Raw genomic sequence first — 15,596 nt, 5'->3', positions numbered from 1 at the left:
TTCCAAAGTCAGGTGCCGCTGACTTTGGACTGGGTCATTTCAACAGCACTAGCAATGTTGAATGCCGATTTGCAACAGCCAGGCCAGTGTGTGCTGGCGTGTATGAGATAATTAAATATTTTTATATGACTACTTTAATAAAATGTAGTACTGTCCCCTGGGTTTATCACCGAAAAGTCTGTCAAAGCTTGAAAGTCTGTACTTTAAATAGCTGTTCTATTTTTACCCGTCTGTTTTTACTTCGATTCACCTTAAAATGCTGCTTTGCATAACTGGTGGTGACAGACTATGTTAATTTCATTAGATCACAGTAACAAATTTAGAAGCAACGTTTTTGCCTTATTTCATTTTATGTGCTTTTTGTGTTAGTTTTTCATCGCAGGCTCAGAAGGTGGGAGGGGCCACCAAGGATTGCTGTCCTATGGAATGTGGAAAGGGCTACTGACAGAGGAGCTGGTGGTCACATGGCTCAGCTTTTGTGCCTCATGGGGTTAAATGGGGGATATAGACGCACATGCATTCATTTCCTTACAGTTACTATGCACAGGGAGGAGATTTTCTTCTTTTCCATTTTTGGGTAGAAATGAACTTCCTAGAAACTCTTTGCCTGTTATCCATGTTTTTCTTGTTTTCTCTCAACACAGAAATTAGTACTTTTCCACCTAATTTAACACCCTGACACTTCAACAGGAATCTTAATCGATTCATTCAGTTTTTTCCTTTAAATATCACTTTTCACCAGAGTGATAAATACCAAAACTAATACTTACAGATGTACTTGCACTGCCATATTCACAAGAATTCACTGGAAAATCCCATCAAACGGACTGAACTACAGATTACCCTCTTAAAATCACACTTTGTGTGTTGGAGTTTGAACAGATGTAGAGGATGTGTCCGTCAGCACACCTCTGAGGTGTTTTGCAGGATGTCTAACATGATGTTACAGTCTCTGCTCCATAGCCTTGCAGTTGATTTATCTTAATTGTGACTGCAGTGCAACCTGGCAGATGGTTCACTAACTGGTGGGGGTTGGGGAACTGGTAGATGGCAGAAATAAATGGTAAATGGCCTGTATTTGTATAGCGCTTTACTTAGTCCTTAAGGACCCCAAAGCGCTTTACACATTCAGTCATCTACCCATTCACACACACGTGATGGCAAGCTACATTGTAGCCACAGCTGCCCTGGGGCGCACTGACAGAGGCGAGGCTGCCGGACACTGGCGCCACCGGGCTCTCTGACCCCCACCAGTAGGCAACGGGTGAAGTGTCTTGCCCAAGGACACAACGACTGAGACTGTCGGAGCCGGGGCTCGAACCGGCAACCTTCTGATTACAAGACGAACTGCCAACTCTTGAGCTACGATCACCCCAAAATAAGATGGAGTTCAGCAGAGAAGGTATTTTATCAGGGAGTGAAGGGGTGCTTGCTGGCTGGCCTAACCATGCTGCATTTTCATCTGTTAAATGTGGCTTGTTTCCATCTTTGAAGCTGACTTTATAGAAAAACCACAGCTAAATGTAATGGCGGATTGCTCTACGTGGATATGCAAGGAAATTTTTAAGGAGGTCCAATTAGAGAACATTTTCTCAGACAAAGGTGCTTTTATAATTCAGTGCAATGTATTTTTGAAGTAGCCTTCCACTTGTATCAGTGTCTGAAGAGTTAGCTGCTGACTGTCAAACAAACAACAAAAAAAGTTCAAATTCAACAGCATGTCAACAGTGTTTACTATTAATTAATATTTAATTAATATTAATTGTTATTAATTTAATGTTAACAGTGACCTGGAGGGTACTCCAGTAATAATTATTATTATTATTCAAAAATAAAAGCTTTTTTAAAAGGTGCCTTTAATAAAGTGCTTAATTTAAAAAATAATGAAAATATATTTTCCTTTTTTCTTTCTTATTAATTACATTTCACGAGTAAATCAGCAGAGCATCAGCTCCTCTTTTCTCTTTGTCTGTTTCCACGACTTACTTCTGCACCTTGTCCCACTGTGGAGTTTTCTGTTTTCATATGGGGTGGCTGTAGCTCAGGAGGTAGACCAGGTCGTCTACTGATCGGAAGGTTGGTGGTTCGATCCCTGGTTCCCCTGGGATGAATTATAATGTACACGGTTGGTTTGTGTGTTTCCTGAGGACACACAGTGTCTGTAAAGACAAAAGGCAGATGCTGTGTAGATTAAAGTAATGTTACTGTCAGTATGAGAAATGGTCTGTCAAATTCTATTAACAGGTCGGGGTTCGAATCCAGAACATGGTCCAGTTATTGTGACCTAGGTTCTATTATAGCCACAAGTCATTACATTTTGATAGTGAGCCATATTTATTAGAACTCACAGTCAATCATAACGAAAGCAAATGGTAGATAAGACAAAATGACAAATGAATGACCAGAAAGACAAAATATCTTCAGACTGATGCTGACACTGCACTCTGTTGCCCACTGAGGTGGAAAACTTGGAAAATCTCCACATGTCCATGGATGAGAATAATGCCAGTCAGGGTTTCTGCTGCTGGGTTTCAGAACATTTTTGAGAATATGATCTGACACCTGATGCTTACGAAGCTTACGAGTGCCAATCACAGGGAAACGGATAAAGGAAATGCTATGCATTTGTTCCGGTAAGGTTAGCATAAAGTTATGCATTAGACTCTGCCAGGCTCATGACAGGACAACACACTGAGTCACACTGTACAAAGAAATAAAAATTCAAAATGAATACAATTTTGTCAGCTTAAAAAAATCAGGGGCTGAGTTGTGGTGCAACACAAACTACAGTGCAGAGATGGCGCTTCAGTAAGGTCAGAGAGATATATCAGACAGTATTTGATTTTAATTTTAGTTTTATTCATACAGCAATAAACCAAAGCAACCGTTGCCTCAAGGCCCTTTAAACTGTTAGGTAAAGACCCCACAGGGTTTTTACCTAACAGTTGTGGGGATAGGTTAATTGATTATTCTAAATTCAAAGGAGCTTGCAAAGAAAAGCGTCTGGACTTCTTTAAGTTACTTGAAGACGTTTCACCTCTCATCCGAGAAGCTTCTTCAGTTCTAAGGTCAAATGGTGGAGAGTCCCAGATATAAACCTAGTGGGAGTATCCCCCCACAGAGGGACAAAAGGACCCCCTGATGATCCTCTAATCGCCTGAGCCAAGGTGTGAAACTGGGTGTGGGTCCCAATCAGCCAGAGTTTCGGGTGTGTTCATTGTGAAACCTGGCCCCACCTTATCATGCGAATTCCTGAGGTCAGATGGCCCAGGATGTGAGTGGGCGTTAAGGCGTCTGGGAAGGGATCTCAAAACTGGATTATAGATGGCAGACAGTTGGTGTCGTAAACCCCCGCCTCTGTTCAAAGATGGTCGCTCACAGTGGACATAGATGGCTTCTTTCACTCCTCTTTCAAACCATCTGTCCTCTCTGTCCAAAATGTGAACATTGGCATCCTCGAAAGAGTGTCCTTTATCCTTAAGATGCAGATGGACTGCTGAGTCTTGTCCTGTGGAGGTGGCTCTTCTGTGTTGTGCCATGCGCTTGTGAAGTGGCTGTTTGGTCTCTCCAATGTAGAGGTCTGGGCATTCCTCGCTGCACTGTACAGCATACACCACATTGTTAAGTCTGTGTTTTGGCGTTTTGTCTTTCGGGTGAACCAGTTTTTGTCTGAGCGTGTTGCTGGGTCTGAAATGCACCGGGATGTCATGCTTGGAGAAAATTCTCCTAAGTTTTTCTGATACACCGGCTACATAGGGGATGACAATGTTGTTGCGTCTGTCCTTCTTATCCTCCCTCGCTGGTGTCTGGTCTTCTTTTCTGTGCCTCTTTGCTGACTTTTTTGCTGACTTTTCGAGGATGCCAATTTTCACATTTTGGACAGAAGTCCAGACGCTTTTCTTTGCAAGCTCCTTTGACTACGATGACCTGGATGACTGAGAACCTTCACAGACATTATTCTAAATTGCCCATAGGTGTGAATGTGAGCGTGAATGGTTGTCTGTCTCTGTGTGTTAGCCCTGCGACAGACTGGCGACCTGTCCAGGGTGTACCCCGCCTTTCGCCCTATGACAGCTGGGATAGGCTCCAGCGCTCCCCGTGACCCTGAAAAAGATCAGTGGAAGCGAATGGATGGATGGTAAAGACCCTGTATAATACAGAGAAAACCCCAACAATTAGACAAAATGCCTATAAGCAAGCACTTGATGCTGGAAAGGAAACACTCTCTTTTAACAGCAAGAAATCTACAGCAGAATGTGCTTCATGGGGTTAAATGGGGGCTATAGTTGCACATGCATTCATTTCCTTACAGTTACTGTTCACAGGGAGGAGATTTTCTTTTCCATTTTTGGATAGAACTTGAAATGAACTTCCTAGAAACTTTTTGCCTGTTATTCTTGTTTTCTCTCAACACAGAAATTAGTACTATTCCACCTAATTTCACACCCTGACACTTCAACACGAATCTTAATCCCTTTTAAAAGCAAGAAATCTGCGACAGAACCAGGCTTAATCAATTTCAAGTCAGTTTTTATCTAGAAAGCCCCAAACATTCACCTCAAGGCTCTTATTATTGTAAGGTAAAGGCCCTACATGCAAAGTGGTACCGGTACATTAGCGGTGATTAACGGGTGCAGCAACACAAATCAGTAAATCATATCTTCCATGATAGCCACCGCCAAGTTTATTGCAAAGTAACTGATGGAGGATTCAGGGTCACCTCATCCAACCCTAACTATTTAACAAAAGGAGCATTTTAAGCCTACCGTAATCTTAAAAGTAGAGAAGGTGTCTGTCTCCTGAATCCAAACTGCTTCCACAGAAAAGGGGTACCATTCTCCTTTTATATACTCATAAGTAAGCCTGCAGTCTCAGAGCAAAGTGCTCTAATGGGTTGATACGGTATTATAAAAGTGTTTAAGATAAGATGGGACCTGACCATGACAGCTATTGAAACCTTTAATCTCCTCATGTTTGTATATGTCCAGCTGATGGCTTTTTGTCCTTACCACCTAAAAGTTTGCTTGTTGTAAAGTCAACATGTGATGCCTAATGTCGGTACTAATTTAAGATTTACACCCAGTCATACCAAGAAGGCGGCTTAAACCTAGATGTTGCAACAGACTTAGAATGACTTAAAAAGTTATGATTGGCTTAGTTTATGATCAGACCAAAACTCTATTGGTGCAATTGGCCTCTGATTACTCATCTGTGTTCCAATAGTAAGCTTAAGTATTACATGCAGAAGTTTTCTTCCTCGTGTTATTTGTTTTTCATTTATTTATTTTTTGACTGTATTATTTATTTATTGTCCTAATAACTGTACTAACTGTGGCAAACTGGCATAATTATGAGCAGACTAGTAACTCTATTTATTTAAAGACTTCTGTAATACCATCACAAATTCAAGTTTAAAAATAAAAACTGAAAACCGCATTTCCCATAAGCCCATTATTTTCCATCCAGCCTCTCAGTCATTGGGGTTTTAATGGTCTTGAGCAACGTTGCTGGTTGGATTAACAGTGATTAAGGTTGTAGCAACACATTGAAATCAGTAAATCAGATCTTCCATGATGATGTTTAAACTTGTTTTTTTCCCCATCAGATTCTGCAGATCTTGGTGAAAGCAGTTGTTGAGAATTTGACAGACAGCCAAGGTGAGCAGGCAGGAGCCCTCCAGTCCAAACTGAAGGAGCTCCTAGGTCGGGTCAGTTCTCGCCACAGCAGTGACGCTGAGATATGGCGACAGTATGCCCTGCTGTATGGTGACGGCCACAGCTCCAACCCAGAAAACGACGACAAGGTCAGTAACATGCACTCGCATGTCTTTGTTTGTTTGTTTGTTTTTGTTGTTTTTTTATTCTAACAAGTCTTGGATCTGCCAGTTTCCACTTTACAACTATACAAAGGATCAGACCAGCTCTTCATTCAAAGCATGTGATTCCAAACGGTTTGTTTCCTAACAGGTAATGCAGAAATCCGCAGGAAACAACTTCACATACAAGTTCATTTTCATCTGGCACTTGTTTATATAAAAAACCAAAGTAAAGGCACCTAAACATTAATAAAAACTAAATGCACTTAAATCAGTGGTGTGCGGTGACTTTTACAGAAAGATAATCCTCAACACAAACATTTGTCATCATCTTAGATAAATTTGATCAAATTAAAACATACCATTTGTTTTTCTTTCTATTAATGTACTGTCTTTAGCTTACATTATAAAACACCTTGAGGCAACTGTTGTTGTGATTTGGTGCTATATAAATTAGAGATGGCACGATACCACTTTTTTATATCCGATACCGATACCGATATCATAAATTTGGATATCGGCCGATACCGATATGAATCCAATATAGTGTGTTTTTTAATCAATAAAACTGTTTTTTTTTTAATATCTTGCTGCTTTTTGTATAAGTTCATATTCAAGTTAAAAAAAAACAAAAAACACTAAAGCTATTCTGTTATACCTGTATGCAAAAAATACACTGCACCCAAAATATTTCATAGTTCAGCAATACTGATCAATCTAATAAACTTAAACCTACTCCATCCTCCCTATTCTGGTATTTTAAAGAGTAAGCAACCTAACCAATAGGGCTCTAAAACTCCCAGCAAAAAAAATAAAAAATAGGGAACCACCCCCTTTGATGCAGTGTGAAAAAAATGCCCAGAAATAAATTATTTTTCAAGAATAATTAAATAGATTCAACATTTTTCTTCAACAGAATTGCAGACGGCACAGATGGTACCTTCCCAAAGGAAAAAGTACTATAGCTTACTAGGGTATATTAGACTTAATAGTTACTATATACAGGGAGTGCAGAATTATTAGGCAAATGAGTATTTTGTCCACATCATCCTCTTCATGCATGTTGTCTTACTCCAAGCTGTATAGGCTCGAAAGCCTACTACCAATTAAGCATATTAGGTGATGTGCATCTCTGTAATGAGAAGGGGTGTGGTCTAATGACATCAACACCCTATATCAGGTGTGCATAATTATTAGGCAACGTCCTTTCCTTTGGCAAAATGGGTCAAAAGAAGGACTTGACAGGCTCAGAAAAGTCAAAAATAGTGAGATATCTTGCAGAGGGATGCAGCAGTCTCAAAATTGCAAAGCTTCTGAAGCGTGATCATCGAACAATCAAACGTTTCATTTAAAATAGTCAACAGGGTCGCAAGAAGCGTGTGGAAAAACCAAGGCGCAAAATAACTGCCCATGAACTGAGAAAAGTCAGTACTGGTTTGGGCTGGTATCATCAAAGATGAGCTTGTGGGGCCTTTTCGGGTTGAGGATGGAGTCAAGCTCAACTCCCAGTCCTACTGCCAGTTTCTGGAAGACACCTTCTTCAAGCAGTGGTACAGGAAGAAGTCTGCATCCTTCAAGAAAAACATGATTTTCATGCAGGACAATGCTCCATCACACGCGTCCAAGTACTCCACAGCGTGGCTGGCAAGAAAGGGTATAAAAGAAGAAAAACTAATGACATGGCCTCCTTGTTCACCTGATCTGAACCCCATTGAGAACCTGTGGTCCATCATCAAATGTGAGATTTACAAGGAGGGAAAACAGTACACCTCTCTGAACAGTGTCTGGGAGGCTGTGGTTGCTGCTGCACGCAATGTTGATGGTGAACAGATCAAAACACTGACAGAATCCATGGATGGCAGGCTTTTGAGTGTCCTTGCAAAGAAAGGTGGCTATATTGGTCGCTGATTTGTTTTTGTTTTGTTTTTGAATGTCCGAAATGTATATTTGTGAATGTGGAGATGTTATATTGGTTTCACTGGTAAAAATAAATAATTGAAATGGGTATATATTTGTTTTTTGTTAAGTTGCCTAATAATTATGCACAGTAATAGTCACCTGCACACACAGATATCCCCCTAAAATAGCTAAAACTAAAAACAAACTAAAAACTACTTCCACAAACATTCAGCTTTGATATTAATGAGTTTTTTGGGTTCATTGAGAACATGGTTGTTGTTCAATAATAAAATTATTCCTCAAAAATACAACTTGCCTAATAATTCTGCACTCCCTGTACAGTAATGGACTTCTATACAGTTTACATCAGATTAAAGCTTTGGGTGTAAGATTCGGATAATTATTTATTAAAAGCTCGACATTTTAAATGAGAATAAGAAAGAAAAGTATGTCTTTGTGCCCCCTTTTCCCTGTTCATGCCCTATCGGCCCCCCTGGCTAAACTTTGCTAGATCCGCCCCTGCACAGCTACAGCCGTCAGCTACGTAGAAAAAGATCCTGGTGTAGAAAGTAATATTAAATAAATTCTAACAACAGATTATCAAGCTTAAACGTGCTGCTATTGTTCAGCCGCTGGTTTCCTCTTTCTGGTGCAAAGTGGGCCAAAAACAAAGAAGAGAGACGGACTCGCGACAGAAAAGCCGATCAGCTGATCATTGATCAGTTTCACGATGGAAGTAGCAGCAGGAGAGGGAGGGGGAGAGAAGAGGCAGTCGCTCCATATATCGGTTGTTAAGCTTAACGTGGGAATGCTTTACGAACATTCAGAGATGAACTTACACATTTGCTTTACTTCTCTCTGAGATAACTTCCTCGGAGATGAAATGCTGGATTGGTAGTGAGGCTACAAATACACACAGCTGCTCTATCACGTGACCACACTGTTCCGACGTGCTACGGTTATGAGCCGAGTTACGCCATGTCTCAAGTTTTGTGAGGTGCTTTTTTGATATTTAATGGATCGGATTACATTTTTTATTTCTCTCCGATATCTGATCCAGTAATTTACGTCAGTATCGGACCGATACGTAATATCGGATCGGTCCATCTCTAATATAAATACATTGTATTGAATTACATTTGTGCCTTTCAGCACTCTGCTTAGACATCTTCAGCTTTCTGCACTCCTTCCTGACTAAAGAATTGTAAATTCTTATTCTTTAAATCATATGTCAATCGTTTAATCTTTTAAGGACCACAGATCTCTGGGGGGGGAAAGGTTGTTGCTGAGCTCAGAAACAGGCTAAATCTTGATTTTGAAATGTACATTAATCAAAAAAATCAGCTAAATTAAAAGGCTTGAGCATTTTGCAAATCATTAGAAAAAAGCTACTGGTCTCTCAGTTTGTCCAGTTCCAGTCATTAACAAAGTGAGACTGCCACAGTATATATCAGTATGAAACAAGCGCAGCTTTCAGCAACAATAGCCTGTTGTCCTTTACATTCATGCCACAAGATCAGAGTAATATAAAGGATAGATGCAGACTGGTGTGGAGCTTTTTTTAAATTTTTATTTATACTTAAATTTATTTTGTTTTACAAAATGAAATAATACAAGGTTCCTTGTACTAACAGAATGCCACTGACTGATGTAATATACCGCATAAAACACATTTGAACATTAAAATAACATTTACAAACCTCATAAGCATATGGTGGAAAAATGTTACCATGATGGCCTCACAAGTCAAATCTGTAGTGTAATCCCTGTTGTTTAACTTTGCTGCTTGAATCGTGTATTTAGTTGAGCCACACAAAGTGGCAATAGATGGCTTTGAAAACACCCGTTTGTAGGTTTGGATGCCTAATGATCCAGTGGATATTTGGCTAACAGAAGGTCTCTTATAAATCCTCTATTCCTTGAGCACTCCTCAGTGAATCACCATCAATTATTCACTCTTGTTTTACTTTTGGTTTCCAACAGTCTCCTTGTTTGGAAATTTAAAACAAGTCAAGGGTAAAAGTGGGGGCTGCATTTGACTACCAGAATGGTACTGCAGCTTCTGTGTTTTGTTTTGTTTTGTTTTTCTAGGCACTGCAGTTCCTGTCCAAGGCCCATCGCTGTGAGGTTCAGGGAGGTGGTTGGGAGAAAGAACCTGCTCTCTTCAAGGAGGTGATCAAACAAGCTGTCCACATGGGAGAAGGTTAGCTCACCACCCAGCTCTGTATGCCCTCATAGCCATTTCTCAGAGGAACAGAGAAGATGAAAGGATGGTGATGAGATGGAAAAGCGATATCTCTGATTACAGTTTAGATGATAATCTCCTCAAACCTTTGATGTTTTCATTACAGTAAGACAGATTCATAGAGTTAAACACTGGAGAGGCAATCAGAAGTGACTTTGAAAAAATAATAATAATGCTGTGAGGTATTAAATGTGTTTGCATTCTCCATCAGTTTATCCTTCCTCCCTCAACTAATGTTAGCCATGTTCCTGGGTGTGATGTTTGGGTTCTTTAAAACACAATTCAAATCCCTTCACTTTTAAATACTTTAGATACTTTTAAATACTTGTGTGTTAGATTTGATTGTCAGTGAATAAGACTGGATTTTTGTACATGTCTACATTAGTTTAGTTAATATTTGTATTCAATATAATAATAATAACGATCAATGCCTCATGCTACATATAGTCTGTGGGGTTTTTTGTATGCTGTCTGTGATGCAGGATCACAGTACCATCTGCTCATCTGCAAGCTCTCTTCAAACCAATGTTCAAACCAAAATTCTCCCATATCACCCCTGTGTTAAAATCCTTGCACTGGCTTCCGGTTGAGTATAGATATCAGTTTAAAATCCTCACTTTTACATTCATGTCCCTACAAGGTGAGGCCCCCACTTATATCACTGAGTTTCTCCAACCCTACTCTCCAAACCAGATCCTTAGATCCACTGATAGTGGTTTTCTAACCATTCCATGGACCCATTTGAAAACGAAGGGGGATCCCGCGTTTCAAACCTTGGCTCGAATATTATGGAACAGTTTACCTCCCCCGCTACGCACCATCAACTCTGTAGCTACTTTTAAAAAACAACTCAAAACACATCTGTTTAGACAGGCATTTAGGTACTATTCATGTGTAGTATACTGTTTTAGTGGATATGCTATTATACCCTCTTTATAGTGTTTTATTTTTCGTTTGGTATGCTTTTATTCCCTTGTGAAGCACTTTGAAATAACTTCCTGTTTTAAAAAGTGCTGTATAAATAAATTTTACTTACTTACAATGTTTTATTATCTGAAAGAGGAACCCTTACATCCTCTAAGATAAAAACAGCAAATGAATTATTCCAAATACCAAAAAGGTAAATTATACATGCAGTGCATCTGGAAAGTATCCACAACACTTGTTCCACATTTTGTCACGTTACACCCTTATTTCAAAATGGAAATACATTCAGTTTTAATTCACGTACACAATATTGCGGGATTGGTGACTTTTTACTTAGAGTGTTTTTAGTTTTTGGGGTGCTGTGCAGCTTTTCAACTCAGTTACCGCCTGATATAGGGAGAGCCTGATCAGACCCAGCTGCCCTGCTAGGCTTCCTGGCACTGCCCCACCCGGCCACAACGAGTGAACTCTTTGGCCTAAATGCAAAGTGTCCTCTCTCAAGGAAATTGGGCTCATCATCTGGCCAATACCATCGCTGGCACACATCCACATGCTGTGAGGATGTGAGATCAAGGGAAAAATGAATGCAGTCATGTACAGAGAGCCTTGATGATAACCTGCTCCAGAGTGCTCACTAGGCCGGACTTGGCCGAAGGTTTATATACCAAGAGCACACAGCCAAGATAACAGTGGAGTGGCTTCAGGACCACTCTGAACATTCCTTGAGTCGCCCAGCCAGAGCCCCGACCCAAGTGATCATATCTGGAGCGATCTGAAAATGGCTGTGCAATGACGCTCTGCATCTAACCTGATGCAGCTCGAGAGGTTCTGCAAAGAAGAATGGAAGAACCTGTTCAAAAATAGTTAGACTTGAGGCTTTAACATGCAACATTTGGAGTTAGGCTGTATAGCTTCTGCTTAAACACAAAAACATCTGGTTGATAAAACTCTTGATCACCTCCCTTACATGACAAAACGACAAACAAGTAAAGTGCTGAGAATACTTTTGTGATGTATTGGGTAAGCGTTCAGGGTCACCTGATCTATTCCTGCCAATAAGCTTTAAAAAAAATGTAAGCGCCCAGTTTGTCTCCCAAATACAAACTGGGCACTGGTTCCACAGAGAAACTTGAAGCCTCTACCTCCCATTCTACTGTTAACCCTAAAACACTAATGTCAGGTGATTTTCACCCATGTAAATCTGATAGTGTTACAAAACTCCACATTAATATAGTTTTTTGCTCTCACAAGTAAACTGAGAGTAAAGTGCTGTATTGAGGTGATATGGTAGTATGAGTTCTAAGTAAGATGGGGTCTGTTACTTCATGTAGTATTGGCAGTTGGGCATGGAGGACCAGATCTTTGTCATGAGCTTCTCTTTTAGGTGGAGAGGCATTCAGTGCGTTCGATGCATTACCTGTCCTTTGGGATTGGTACCTAATCTCACAGTTGGACATGCTGGTATCTCCCCCCTGACCTGATTTAAAATGTGTGAAATTAAAAAAAACACTAGAAGCTGTAACTAGAAGTCAATGATGTAAAAAATTTAAATTTCAAGGAAAAACCCCTGAAATTGGCTAGCATAAATTCTTATAGTGTCCACTAATGGAAAAGGGGTGGAACAATTACTGTTAAATGAAAGCGTCCAAACTGAACCACTGAACAACAGCAGCTTTAATCAGGGAGGTGATCAAGAGTTTTATCAACCAGATGTTTTTATGTTTAAGCAGAAGCTATACAGCCTAAGTCCAAGTACACATTGTTTAATAGTGTTTGAGTACAGAAAATGGCTTCTGGGACACTTAAAAATTACAAAACATTTTGGGAAAGCTACAAACATCAGCCACACTTGAATCTAGGATTCCAACCATCTATCTTCTTCCACTATCCGTGGCCAGGTCGCAGGGGCAGCAACCTAAGCAGAGTGGTTCTGCTCTGAGCCCCTAATTCCTCACCCTGTCACTAAGGGAGAGGCCAGACACCCTTCGGACAAAGCCCATTTCCACCGCTTGTATCCACGATCACGTTCTTTCAGTCACGGCTCGTGGGCATATGTGATGGTAGGGATGTAGTTCGACTAGTAAATTGAGATCTTCGCTTTTACACTAAGCGCTCTCTTCCCCAAACTGGACCAGTACAACATCAGCATCACTGCAGCCGCAGCACCAATTCGTCTGTTCCCGTCACTCGTCAACAAGACCCCAAGATATTTAAGTTGCTCCACCTGGGGCAGGAACTTGTCTCTGACCCGAGGTGGGGAATCCACTGTTTTCCAGCTGAGGACCATGGCCTCAGATTTGGAGGTGCTGATTCTCATTCCCACTGCTAGGATTCCCCAAAGTACTAAAAGGTTAGGAGTTGATTACATACACACTCTATGAAATACTCAAATAGAGGTAAACATTCGCCAAAAAGTGAGCTGGACACTGTCATACAGTAGAAATGCCCAATCAATCTGAAATGGAGAATAACTCAAGTGTTACCATCTGTAGGATTAGATTTTGCTTTTGTTTGAAGACAGAAGAATAAATGGAGAGGGCTTAGAGAAAAGATAGCAAAATAGTACTTCCTAGTGAGTTTAGAAAATGTGTTGCTGTTACTTGACTACAGGTCTTGGTTGAACTCTTTCTAATCCCTTTAATCTCCCCCTAATCCCCTCCATGTTGGGGGCATACTTGTGGGTTGCAAAATGGTCCAAACACACTCCAGTGATACAGCTCACACAAGCAATGAAATGCAACACTTTTGAGGGTTTTGGAAGACACCTTTAGGATTCCTATATTTGATATTTGCGCTTGTGCACGGTTGTCCCAAAGAATTAACTACTATGGTAATAAATCTGATTTCTGACTTTCTAAATGTTGCTTCTGTGCTTAGATGCAGAAGCTTTTCCCTGCATTCTCTAAGTCTCTCTTTCTCTGCATCACAGTGGCACTCAGTTGCAGTGTGAAGAAGAGTAATCCAACAGAAGCTCTTCAGATACTCTCCTCTACACGCCTCAGTCTCAGGAGTCTGGCCACCAAAGCCAAGGTAACATTAAGAGACCCCCACTTCGCACGAAGCAGATATCTGCCTCACTTTATAGACAGTTTTCCTGATCAGGAACTAGGAGGAGGATTGAGTTTAGCCTGTCCTACTGTGTGTGTTCTTACTGTAGCAATTGCTCCTATAGGACCTCTTTCAGTGATGTTTTCGGGTTGTTCCTACTGCTTGTCGAGTACTTCTGACCTGCCATGAAAAATTAAACACTAAACCTTGTTTGCACCTATTTTGCATTTCCCCTTGTTTCCGGACATTTAATGTATATTGTATACCAATATTAGACGCTGATATTAAAAGATAAGTAAATTTTCATACCATCCATATAAGTAAAAGCTCAGGTTTAGGAGTGCTATGATCACTGATTCATTTTCTTTCTGTTCTTGGCTCTCCATGATGTTAGTAAGAATGGGCATCCTTATATGGTCATTCTAGGTGTACAGCTTTGGCTATGAGCAAGAAAGCCACACCTTCCTGCCTCACTTCACCATGGGCAGCCAATCAGAAGAAAAGTTGGCTTGAAGAAATGCAGACCTTAAAGGGGGCAAGACTAAATTACTTTCATCAGACACAGGGTGAAGTCAATGGTTGCATCAAGGCCTAGTATAAGATAAATAAGGATTATTTTAAACTGCAAAATAACAATAAGGTGTCTGGAACCTCTTTAGCTCGTGGCCTTCACTCAGTAAGTGACGACGGCAGCACATGCTCATGCAGATGTTGTCAGCATGCAGCCTGACACAAAATCTTTACCAGGTTGTGACACCATTCAAATCATTTGTTCTGCCTGAACAAACTCATCCAGCAGGCGATCAAGACAAATATCAGACGTGAAGATTTATAGACACAGGCGTTTGGGTTGTTAAGTCGTTCTTCTCAGTGGTATAAGTTAACATTAATGACTTTATAATTGACTCTTCCATTTTATATCGTCTTCCAGCAAATCCACACAGACGTGGCCACAGGGAGGATCCATGCTGAGCTGCAGGACGGCGTTACTGCTGTGGAGCAAGTCATCACTGAGCTGCAAGATCTGAGTGGGAAGCTGCGTAACCAGTCACAGTGACCATCCATCTCTAATATGCCCCTTTTGTGGCAAAAGAGAGAACCTTTGGTTCTCAGAGGTCCTCAGTAAGACTGAGTAATAAAGACCCAAACCAGCTCTACACCTGCATTTATCATCACAGTGTATTACTGAACCTGTAAAATAAAGAAAGCCAAAGGACTGAATTTGTAATCCTATTTTTATACCTTTATGTCCACTTTGAAATGTAAACACTCACTGGATGGCATCTTAAAATACAATGTTAAAAATTTGAATGCTTGCTTTGAATTTATTTTGTTGTAAATGAAGTGATAAAATCACCTTTATCTGTGATAAACAAAGTGATCAGTTGACAGATTTTGAAGCTGCATCCATACAGAATAGGCTCTCGGGACAGGATCTTTAGGTCATCTGTATCTGTAAACATTTAGATCCCTCTCTCATCCACTGAAGAGACACATGTAAATGTAGTAAAAAAAAATAGACCTAGATTGTAAAAATGTGATTGGTACAGTAGGTTACTGTACCCATTGTGGTAATTTCTGCAGAACAGAACATGGAAGAAAAATCGAGCCTCTATTCCAACTTCTTTGTCGGACATATTTCAAGATGCATACTCTAAAAAT

At 40.3% G+C, this 15,596-nt stretch overlaps 1 protein-coding gene across 1 annotated transcript in view; it reads left to right on the top strand.

Annotated features, from left to right (window-relative positions):
• The window catches only part of ttc27 (tetratricopeptide repeat domain 27), an 84,335-nt gene extending 69,090 nt beyond the window's left edge, over positions 1 to 15,245 (top strand). The window contains exons 17-20 of the mRNA XM_084947743.1: positions 5,606 to 5,803; positions 9,806 to 9,917; positions 13,816 to 13,916; positions 14,866 to 15,245. Of these exons, the coding sequence (XP_084803869.1) occupies positions 5,606 to 5,803; positions 9,806 to 9,917; positions 13,816 to 13,916; positions 14,866 to 14,991 (537 nt within the window). The 3' untranslated portion in view covers positions 14,992 to 15,245. The remainder of the gene's footprint in view (positions 1 to 5,605; positions 5,804 to 9,805; positions 9,918 to 13,815; positions 13,917 to 14,865) is intronic.
• Positions 15,246 to 15,596: the final 351 nt, after the last annotated feature.

This window comes from Perissodus microlepis, chromosome 13 (genome assembly GCF_051167445.1).
Source record: "Perissodus microlepis isolate ML-2025 ecotype Zambia chromosome 13, ASM5116744v1, whole genome shotgun sequence".
Classification (NCBI taxonomy): Eukaryota; Metazoa; Chordata; class Actinopteri; order Cichliformes; family Cichlidae; genus Perissodus; species Perissodus microlepis.
The sequence above is the reverse complement of the archived record's forward strand: the minus strand, read 5'-3'. Positions and strand labels throughout refer to the sequence as shown.